The following is a 10880-nucleotide window of genomic DNA, read 5'->3' as shown; positions in this document are numbered from 1 at the left end:
GATGTATTCTTCACTTTATGCTCCCCTCTGTCCATGTCCCTTGTGATGTTGTACACCCACTTAGCTTTCTACACCAAAGACAAAGCATCCCAGCCTATCCAACCTCTCCCTATAATTATATATAAGGAGGCGCAGCGGTAGAGTTGCTGCCTCACACCGCCAGAGACCTGGGTTCGATCCTGACTACGGGTGCTGTCTGTACGGAGTTTGTTCGTTCTCCACGTGATCTGCGTGGGTTCTCTCTGGGTGCTCTGGTTTTGTTCATCGCTCCTGCTGTCCAAACCCTCTCCTCACCCTCCGTGTCGCTGATAATGTAAGACAGCCGTAATATGTCAAAAAAGAACCAGCAACCGATAAACAAAGCCAGTGGGCTTTTATTTAAATATCCGTTCACCTGCCGTTGGTTAATGAGAAACATGAAGCCATAATGTTTCTGTGATTGGAAAGATGCTCCTAGTGTGTTCCATGGGCTCAGGACTGTTAGTTTAGTTTAGAGATACAGCGTGGAAACAGGCCCTTCGGCCCACCAGGTCCGCGCCGACCAGCGATCCCCGCACACAACACTATCCTACACACACTAGGGGTAATTTTACATTTATACCAAGCCGATTAACCTACAAACCTGTGCGTCTTTGGAGTGTGGGAGGAATCCGGAGATCCCGGAGAAAGCCCACGCAGGTCACGGGGAGAATATATAAACTCCGTACAGACAGCACCCATAGTCAGGATGGAACCCGGGTCTCTGGCGCTGTGAGGCAGCAACTCTACCGCTGCGCCACAATCGGTGAAATATCCATCAGTGGCTAGACTTGAAGGTAGGCCGCATGACCAATTGGTTTGCAAATGATATTAGAGTGAGCCATGTGGTAGACGGAGAGCAGGGGTAGTTTGATCAATGGGGCAGAGAAGAGGCAAGCATAGTTTAATGCAGGGATGTGTGTGAGGGAGTGTCGCAGGGGAGGGATGCTGTAAATGTTGACGAGTGCACTGGGACAGAGGGACCTTGGTCAGTTAGTCATGAATCCTTCAAAAAAGTGCAGCGCAGTTTAACAGTTTAGAAATACAGCATGGAAGCAGAACCTTCGGCCCACCGAATCCGCACCGACCAGCGATCACAGCGTTTACTAGATATATCCTACAATTTTCAGAAGCCAGTTTACCTACAAACCCGCGTGTGAGGGAGGAAACCAGAGCACCCAGCAAACCACCAGGTTTGTAGGTTCATTGGCTTGGTGTAAATTGTCCCTAGTGTGTGTAGGATAGTGTTAAGGGCCTGTCCCACTGTACGAGGTAATTCAAGAGTTCTCCCGAGTTTTCCCCTGATTCTAGCTCATGTAATGTCCGTAGCGGGTCCGTAGGAGTTCGTGGATGTCTAGTAGCGGCTCATACGAGTAGCGGTAGGTACTCGGGAAATCCGATAAACTCGTGACGTTTTTACAACACTGTGAAAAATGTCCACAGGTAAAAAAATACTTGTGATGAAGAAAATGGTTACTTTTCACTCGTACGAGCCCCTACGTACCCACTACGTACATTACACGAGCTCGAATCAGGGGAGAACTTGGGAGAACTCTTGAATTAACTCGTACAGTGGGACAGGCTCTTTAGTCTGTGGGGATTGCTGGTGGGTGTGGAGTCGGTGGGCCGAAGGGCCTGTTTCCACGCTGTATCTCTAAGCTAAACTACAACTAACACAACATGGCAACAGCCTGTTCGGCCCACCGAGTCCACGCTGACCTTCGATCACCCTGCTACATGCTATCCCCTTTCGCTTCCACTCCCTACACACACATTGGGGACAATTTACAAGCTAATTAACCTACAAACCCGCACGTCTTTGGAGTGTGGGAGGAAACCAGAGCGCCCGAAGGAAACCCACACGGACACAGGGAGAACATGCAAACGCCACACAGCCAGCAACCAAGGTCAGGATTGGATCCGGGGGTCTGGCGCTTTGAGGCAGCAGCACCACCCACCATGCCGCCCTTAAATTCCTTTGATTCTGCGAAGCGGAGAAAGATAACCAGAAAAACAGGAGGGAACTCGTTTTCAACCAACGAACAATGAGTCTGAGTCACTGAGTCACACAGCACAGAAAGAGGCCCTTCAGCCCAACTTGTCCAAGGTGCCCCATCTACCCTAGTTCCATTTGCCTGTATTTGCCCCATATCCCTCTAAATCTTTCATATCTATGTACCTGTCCAAGTGTCTTTTAAATGTTGTTATAGTCCCAGCCTCAACTACCCCCTCTGGCAGCTCGTTCCATACACCCCCCACCCTCTGCGTGAAAAAGTTGCCCATCAAATCTATATTAAATCTTTCCCCTTAAACCTATATCCTCTGGTCCTTGGGTAAAAGACTGTAGTCTTATTAGTCTGAAGAAGGGTCTCGACCCGAAACGTCACCTATTCCTTCGCTCCATAGATGCTGCCTCACCCGCTGAGTTTCTCCAGCATTTTTGTCTACCTTCGATTTTTCCAGCATCTGCAGTTCTCTCTTAAACCCTCATTTAATATCACAACATTTAAGAAACAGTTGGACAGGTACATGGTACATGCATAGGACAGGTTTGGAGGGATATGGACCAAGCGCAGGCAGGTGGGACTGGTGTAGATGGGACATGTTGGCCGGTGTGGGTAAGTTGGGCCGAAGGGCCTGTTTCCACACTGTACCACTCTATGATTGTATACACCTCCTTTAGATCACCACTCAGCCTCCTGCACTCCAAGGAATAGTCTCAGCCTGCCCAACCTCTCCCTATAGCTCAGGCACTCGAGTCCTGGTGACATCCTCGTAAATCTTCTCTGCGCCCGTTCCAGCTTAATGACACCTTTCAATGGCAGAATGACCACAACTGAACACAATACTCCAAATGTGGCCTCACCAACGCCCTGTATAACTGTAATATTGCTTGCAACCGCGACAAGCCCTTACTAATGATCATGTCAAGGCTTTGACTGATTTAAAGGGGAATCATCATTTCATTTGTTTAAAGGGGCTCCAGGGGAAAATCACATTTAATTTCATGTCACAATGAACACCATTGATTTGGAGATGAATATGAATAAGAATAAATTAATATGAATAAGTTCATTGGCCAAGTATTCACATACAAGGAATTTGCCTTGGTGCTCCGCCCGCAAGTGGCAACATGACACATTAGTAACAGTTAGGAATGACACATAAAACATTAAACATTAATAATAAAACACAATATGACAAATGACATGCTTCACCCCGATAAAAGGTATCATAGAGTCATAGAGTGATACAGCGCGGAAACAGGCCCTTCGGCCCAACTTTTGCACACTGACCAACATGTCCCAGCTACACCAGTCCCACCTGACCGCTTTTGGCCCATATCCCTCCAAACCTGTCTAGATGTTTCTCAAACATTGCGATAGTCCCAGCCTCAACTACCTCCTCTGGCAGCTTGTTCCATACACCCACCACCCTTTGTGTGAAAAAGTTACCCCTCAGATTCCTATTGAATCTTTTCCCCTTCACCTTGAACCTATGTCCTCTGGCCCTCGATTCACCTACTCTGGGCAAGAGACACTGTGCATCTACCTGATCTATTCCTCTCATGATTTTGTACACCTCTATAAGATCACCCCTCATGCATTGCTCCAATGTATTTGAAGTTAGGAAAGTCTCCCTCCGCCGTGAGATACCACAGGGTTTCCGTTGAAACGAGAACCCTTTAAATACCTCTAGAGTAAGTTATTTCAGGTTTTCCCAGCTATAGGAAGGAGGCCATTAAGTTGGAAAGGGTGCTGAAGAGATTCACCAGGATGCTGCCTGGGCCTTGCGGGCTTGAGTTGCAGAGAGAGGCTGAGAGTTTTTTCTTTGAAGTGTAGGATGCTGAGGGGCAGCCTTGTTGGGGTGTACAAGATCATGAGGGACACAGATAAGGTCTTTCTCCTAGGATAGAGGATTCTAAAAGTAGAGGGCGCAGCTAGACTAGAGGGGAGAGACCTCAGGGGCAACTTTATCACTCAGAGGGTTGTCTGTATCTGGAACGAGCTGCCAGAGGAAGCTACAGAAGTGGATATAATTATGACATTTCAAAGACATTTGGATAGATTTGGGATAGTAAGGGGTTTAGAGGGATATGGGCCAAATGCAGGCAAATGGGACTCGAATATTGGTCGGCATGGACAGATTGGGCAGAAGGGACTATTTCCACACTGTGTTACTGTGGCTATGACCTGTTGAGATTTTTGTATCTGAAGAGCTCGGCACCTGAACTCAGAGATTGTCCTCCCCTTGTCCAGTATCGCATACTCACACTGTTAGTTTAGTTTAGAGATACAGCACGGAACGAGGCCTTTCGGCCCACCACATCGATCACCCGTTCACACTAGTTGTGTGCTATCCCACTTTCTCATCCACTCCCTACACACTAGGGGCAATTTAGATGGAGTCAATGGTGTAACTAACGCGCGATGGGAAAATGACTGAGGGAGTCTTCACCTACAAAGCCGCATGTCTTTGGGGTGTGGGAGGAAACTGGGAGAAGCCCATGTGGTCATATGGTGAACATGCAAACTCCACACAGACAGCCCCAGAGTCCATATCGAACCTGGGTTTTGGAAGGCAGTGTCAAGGTGATCTTTTATCTACCCGCACGTACTCCATATCCCTCCATTCCCTGCTTATCCATGTGCCTATCCAAAAGCCTCTTGAATGCCACTATGGTATCTGCCTCCACCACCACCCCCTGGCAATGTTTGCCGGGCACCCACCACCCTCTGGGTAAAGGATTTACCCCGCACATCCCCTTTAAACCTGGCTCTTCTCACCTTAAAGCCACACGCTCGAGTTGTTAAAAGGACACAAAGACTAAGAGCAGCACGGTGGCACAGCGATAGAGTTACTGCCTCACAGCACCAGGGACTCAGCTGCGATCCTGACTGTTGGTGCTGTCAGTGCAGAGTTTGCACGTTCTCCCCATGACCTGCATTTTCTCTGGGTGCTCCGGTTTCCTCCCACACTCCAAAACCGTACAGGTTTGTAGGTTAATTGGCTTCGGTAAAATTGTAAATTGTCCCTAGTGTGTGTAGGATAGTGTTAGTGTGCGGGGATCGCTGGTCGGCGCGGACCCGGTGGGCCAAAGGGCCTGATTTCGTGCTGTATCTCTAAACTAAACTAAGCTAAATTAAATACTGGAGTAACTGAGCGGGTCAGACAGCATCCCTGGAGAACATGGATAGATGACATTTCAGATCGAGACCTTTCTTATTTCAAAGCTAGTGTTTGATATTTCCATCCTGGTAGAAAGGTTCTGACTATCTACCTTGTCTACAGTTTAGGACGGCACTTTGGCCATGCTGTCTTCAGTTTCAGAGGAGGTTCACGAGAATGATCCCAGCAATGAGTGGGTTAACCTATGATGAGTATTTAACGGCACTGGGCCTGTACTCTCTGGAGTTTAGAAGGATGAAGGGACACCTCATTGAAACTAACCGAACAGTGAAAGGCTTGGATAGAGTGGATGTGGAGAGGATGTTTCCACGAGTGGGAGAGTCCAGGATTAGAGATCGTCGCCTCAAAATTAAAGGACGTTCCTTGAGGAAGGAGATGAGGAGAAATTTATTTTAGTCAGAAGGTGGTGAATCTGTGGAATTCTTTGCCACAGAAGGCTGTGGAGGCCAAGTCAATGGATATTTTTAAGGCGGAGTTTGACAGATTCTTGATTAGTACGGGTGTCAGGGGTTGTGGGGAGAAGGCAGGAGAATGGGGTTAGGAGGGAGATATAGATCAGCCCTGATTTATCAGAGGGCGGCGGAGGCAGGTTCTCTGGATGCTTTCAAGAGAGAGCTAGATAGGGCTCTTAAAAATAGCGGAGTCAGGGGATATGGGGAGAAGGCAGGAACGGGGTACTGATTAGGGATGATCAGCCATGATCACATTGAATGGCGGTGCTGGCTCGAAGGGCCGAATGGCCTACTCCTGCACCTATTGTCTATTGTCTATTGTCATGATTGAATGGTGGAGTAGACTTGATGGGCCGAATGGCCTAATTCTGCTCCTATCATTTATGACCTTCACTGCAAGTTCTGCATTATTACCTGCTAGGTTGTTGGTGATTCATTGCATTTTGAACAGTTATTTTAGTACAAGTGGCTCACCAGGTGAGTTGAACAGGAATTATATTGTGGGAGAAGGCTCAGGTATCTCCAGTTCAGGGTACGCTGCTCTGATCCCACTCCCTCCTTTCCTGCCCTCACCATTAACACTTTCCTTGGTCAACTGTTTATTTTATAGCTTTAAGGTGAGAGGAGAAAGATTTAACAGGAACCCAAGGGCAACTTTATCTTATGGACGAGCTGCTAGAGGAAGTAGTTGAGGCAGTGACTATAACGGAGTCCTTTACCGAAGCCAATTAAACAACAAACCTGTGCGTCTTTCGAGTGTTGGAGGAAGCCAGAGCACCTGGAGAAAACCCACGCAGTCACAGGGAGAACATACAAACTCCGTACAGACAGCACCCGTAGTCAGGATCGACCCTCACGCAGTCAAGGGCCTGTCCCACGAGCATGCGACCTGCATGAGGCGAGCGCGACCAAACCGGAAGCGGGGGCCGCGCGGAGGTCGAGTGAGTGACGTGAAGTTCGAGCGAAGTCCGCGGGAAGTTCGCGCGTAACGTACGGCGTCGAGACGCTGCACACGCCCGTCGAGGCGGTGAGTACGGTGTCGAGGCGGCTGCTGGGCCGGCAGGCTGTTGCCGCGCGGAATTTTTGAACACGGTCAGTTTTTCGGAGCCCCGCGCGATGTCGGGACCAGCTCCGCACAACTCCATACGGCTCCGGCGATCGAAGTGGGACCGGACCCGCGAGGCCGTACGGCTCAAGCGACCACGTTAGGTCGCGCTTGCCGCATGCAGTCGCATGCTGGTGGGACAGGCCCTTAAGGCAGCAACTCTACTGCTGCACCACTGTGCCACCCGCATTTAAAAGACGTTGGGACAGGTAATAGATTGGAAAAGCTCAGAGGGGTGAAAGATTTAATAGGAACCTGAGAGGCAACTTTCCCACACAAAGGGTGGTGGGTGTATGGAACGAGCCGTCAGAGGAGGTAGTTGTGACAGGGACTATCGCAATGTTTGGGAAACATTTAGACGGGTACATGGATTAGGAATGCTTAGAGGGGTATGGGGCAAATGTGGGCAAATGGGACCAGCTTAGATGGGTCACCTTGGTCAGCAGGGACGAGTCGGGCCGAAGGGCCTGTTTCTGTGCTGTCGGACTATTATTGTTAGATTTGGTGACGTGAGGTGGGGGAGGAGGGAGAGAGAGATTGATGGATAGAGAAGGAGCAGCACATAGTGAGGTTAGAAGATCAATATTAGTTTGGTCTAGATAAGGCGGATGGATGAAAGGCAGAGCGAGAAACTGAAAGTGTGGGCGGATTTGGATGGTAGTAAGTTTAGGTGCCGGGAAATAGAGTAATTACATAGAGAGGAGGAGAGATTAGACACAGGGTTAGTCAGATTAGATTGATAGCGGATAGAGATTCAATATAGCGCAGTTCATTATATTTTTATTACAATCCTGGTGAATTATGTTCATTAGAATGTAATCCTAAACACACACTAATCCAAATGAATGAGTTGGTCATTTGCAAGTATCTGGATCTTGTTATGTTGTGTTTATGTGGAGCAAACAACAAGGGCATGAAGCGGCGAGCGAGGTTAGAGCAATATTTCGCTCACCTCCCCCCACTGCCCTTCAATGAAGAACTGACAGAGCCAGAGTCTGGCTACGGTGGAGGCACACTGACCCCTGGTGGCGATCTGGATAACTGCAGCGGCCTAAGGGAAGATTCAGACCAATTTACATTAGACCCACCATCAGTAATAACCTCAAACTACAAGATAGACACAAAAAGCTGGTGTAACTCAGCGGGGCAGGCAGCATCTCTGGTGAGAATATGTCCTTCCTACTCATTTCATCTCGAAGGTCCCTGGTTTAACCAGAAATGGCCCTGGGCAGTTCGGAGAAGGGGCGATGTTACACTGATGCATTAGTGGGCAAGTTCTGGGATTGAAGGGGATAGAAGGGGGAATTTGGTGCAGAGGCTTTGGGGTGGCACGGTGGAGTTGCTGCCTCACGGCGCCAGAGACCCGGGTTCCATCCTGACCATGGGTCCTGTCTGTACGGAGTTTGTACGTTCTTCCCTGTGACCGCGTGGGTTTTCTCCAGGAGCTCCGGTTTCCTCCCACACTCCAAAGACGTACATGTTTGTAGATTAATTGGCTTCTGTAAATAATAAGTTGTTCCTAGTGTTTGTAGGATAATATTAGTGTACGGGGTGATTGATGGTCGGTGTAAACTCGGTGGGGCAAAGGGCCTGTTTCCGTGCTGTATCTCTAAACTAAACTACATAACGGAAATATTTAATAAGGAGCTGCAGATGCTGGAAAATCGAAGGTAGACAAAAATGCTGGAGAAACTCAGAGGCTGAGGCAGCATCTATGGAGCGAAGGAAATAGGCAACGTTTGTCTACTAATGGAAATATTTGCTGTGGTGAAAGTGATTTTGATATTTCTATCTGTCGCCAGAGTGGGAGGTGATTTTCCACAGGAAGACACAGTATATAGAAATGCACAGAAATGTCTATGGGGAGAAGGCAGGAGAATGGGGTTAGGAGGGAGAGATAGACCAGTCATGATTGAATGGCGGAATAGGCTCGATGGACCGAATGGCCTAATTTGCTCCTATCACATGACCTTAAATGCAAGGACGAGAAGTATTAGAGACTGCAGATTAAAAACGTGTCTCCAAAGTGTCTAAAAATGAGTTCTATACCAAAGATTTCCGGCTGTGGAAAGCATCTTGTCCGCAAATATCATAATCTGGTTTGGGAACTGCTCTGCCCAGGACAAGAAGGCTCTGCAGAGAGTAGTGCGTTCGGCCGAGACTATACTGAACCACACTACTGCTTTTTTTTTTAAATTGCTGTTTTTTTCCCCTTTTTCCTTCCGCCCACAATATTTAATATGTAAAAGAATATGTGATTCTGTTCCATTCTGTTGTAGTTTGTTTGTTTGTTTTTTGCACAATTCGCGAGCATTGCCACTTTTCATTTCACTGCACATCTCGTATGTGTATGTGACGAATAAACTTGACTTGACTTGACTTGACTTGAAGATAGACGCAAAAAGCTGGAGTAACTCAGCAAGTCAGACAGCATGTCCTTCTGGAGAGAAGGAATGGGTGACGTTTCGTGTCGAGACCCTTCTTCAGACTGAGAGTACAGGAAAAAGGGAAATGAAAGATATAGATGGTGATGTAGAGAAATACAGAGAAAATGAATGAAGGATATGCAGAAAGCCACGATGATAAAAGAGACAGGCCATTGTTAGCTGTGGGTGAGAACAAGTACACACAATGAGACTCAACTAAGGTACACAAAAAAGCTGGAGAAACTCAACTGCACCCGCTGAGCTTCTCCAGCATTTTTGTGTACCTTCGATTTCCAGCATCTGCAGTTCCTTCTTGAACAACATGAGACTCAACAAGATGACTTAGAAGCTGGTACGACTTGGGTGGGGGAGGGATGGAGACCGAGGGAATGCAGGGATTATTTGAAGTTAGAGAAGTCAATGGGGTGTAAGCTGCCCAAGTGAAATATGAGGTGCTGTTCCTCCAATTTGCGCTAGGCTTCACTCTGACAGTGGAGGAGGCCCAGGATTGAAAGGTCAGTGTGGGAATAGGAGGGGGAGTTAAAGTGTTTGGCAACTGGGCTGAGATCAGGTAGGTCTAGGCGGACTAGAGTTCTCTTTAGATGAGTTGACATTGATTGCCAAGCTTGTGTTTCATCCAATTAACCTTCTGTGTTTTTTTCCCTTTGTGTCTTCACAGTCTTGGTTCCTCTGATAGTTTCAAGCCTTTTCCCACTGGCCAGCGACAAGACCATCCTGATACCTTCCTTGACACAAGTAAAATTGACCGAGAGAGAGAGCGAGAGAGCGAGAGAGAGAGAGAGAGAGAGAGAGAGAGAGGGAGGGGGGCTGGGCGGGTGGGAGGGAGGGATTCACAGTCATCATCGCTGAGCTCTGGGAACAGTAAAAACGAAACCACCGACCAACCGAGACAACTCGAATGTTCGAGGAAGAGAGGGAGGAAAAAAAACACACACACTTCGGATCGATCTCTCCAGCCATAGCAATCATTTTTTCCCCGCTCAAGTGTGCGTGTGTGACACCACACTCTTTTATCCACACATATTGCAGTGTAATGTGGCTTTGAATTTGGTGGGAGCATCACGTTTAAATAAGGACTGTGATTTTTAAGCTGTTTTTTTTTTTAAGCCAGTATTAAGAGTGGAGACTGATGGTCAGAAAGCACTCGCGAGTGGGTGCACCAGAATGATGATCAAACCCAGAATTAATTTTTTCTTTCAAACGAAATGACACACTACAATGCAAACGCAATTTATTATCTTTTCAAGTGCCTCTCCTTGACTACACGTGGAATGAATTAACGGCTGCGTAAATGTATTCGAATATTTATAAATATATAGAAGCTATAGAAGGGAAATAATAGTTATTCCAACCCCACCTCCCATTTACCCCGACCAAACTCTGCTACAGCTGCTCAAAACCTGGCTTCATAATCGGGCTTGGCCTTTATTGAAAGCAATCTCGATGTGATTTTGACCCCCTTCCCCATAATCAATGGAGGGGAGAATAAGAATGAGCTTCATCCCCCAAACCATGGTGTCTAGGGGCCGTACCCAGTGGTGGGGAGAATGAGATTCAGCCCCCTCTCAGAGAGGTCGCTCACAATCTTAGATATCCCCCCCCCCCCTCCCTCCACCAGCCTGCGGTCCCAATCTCAATGTCATCTCTGACCCCCTCGGTCTCTCGAGG

General features: G+C 47.8%; 1 protein-coding gene across 1 annotated transcript in view; it reads left to right on the top strand.

The window, feature by feature from the left end:
• LOC116991874 (nuclear factor 1 X-type-like) overlaps nt 1–10131 on the top strand; it is a 175372-nt gene extending 165241 nt beyond the window's left edge. Inside the window, exon 11 of the mRNA XM_033050849.1 lies at nt 9871–10131. Coding sequence (XP_032906740.1) covers nt 9871–9885 — 15 coding nt within the window. The 3' untranslated portion in view covers nt 9886–10131. The remainder of the gene's footprint in view (nt 1–9870) is intronic.
• The last annotated feature ends 749 nt before the right edge of the window (nt 10132–10880 follow it).

The sequence above is a fragment of the Amblyraja radiata genome, chromosome 35 (assembly GCF_010909765.2).
Source record: "Amblyraja radiata isolate CabotCenter1 chromosome 35, sAmbRad1.1.pri, whole genome shotgun sequence".
NCBI lineage: Eukaryota > Metazoa > Chordata > Chondrichthyes > Rajiformes > Rajidae > Amblyraja > Amblyraja radiata.
The sequence above is the reverse complement of the archived record's forward strand: the minus strand, read 5'-3'. Positions and strand labels throughout refer to the sequence as shown.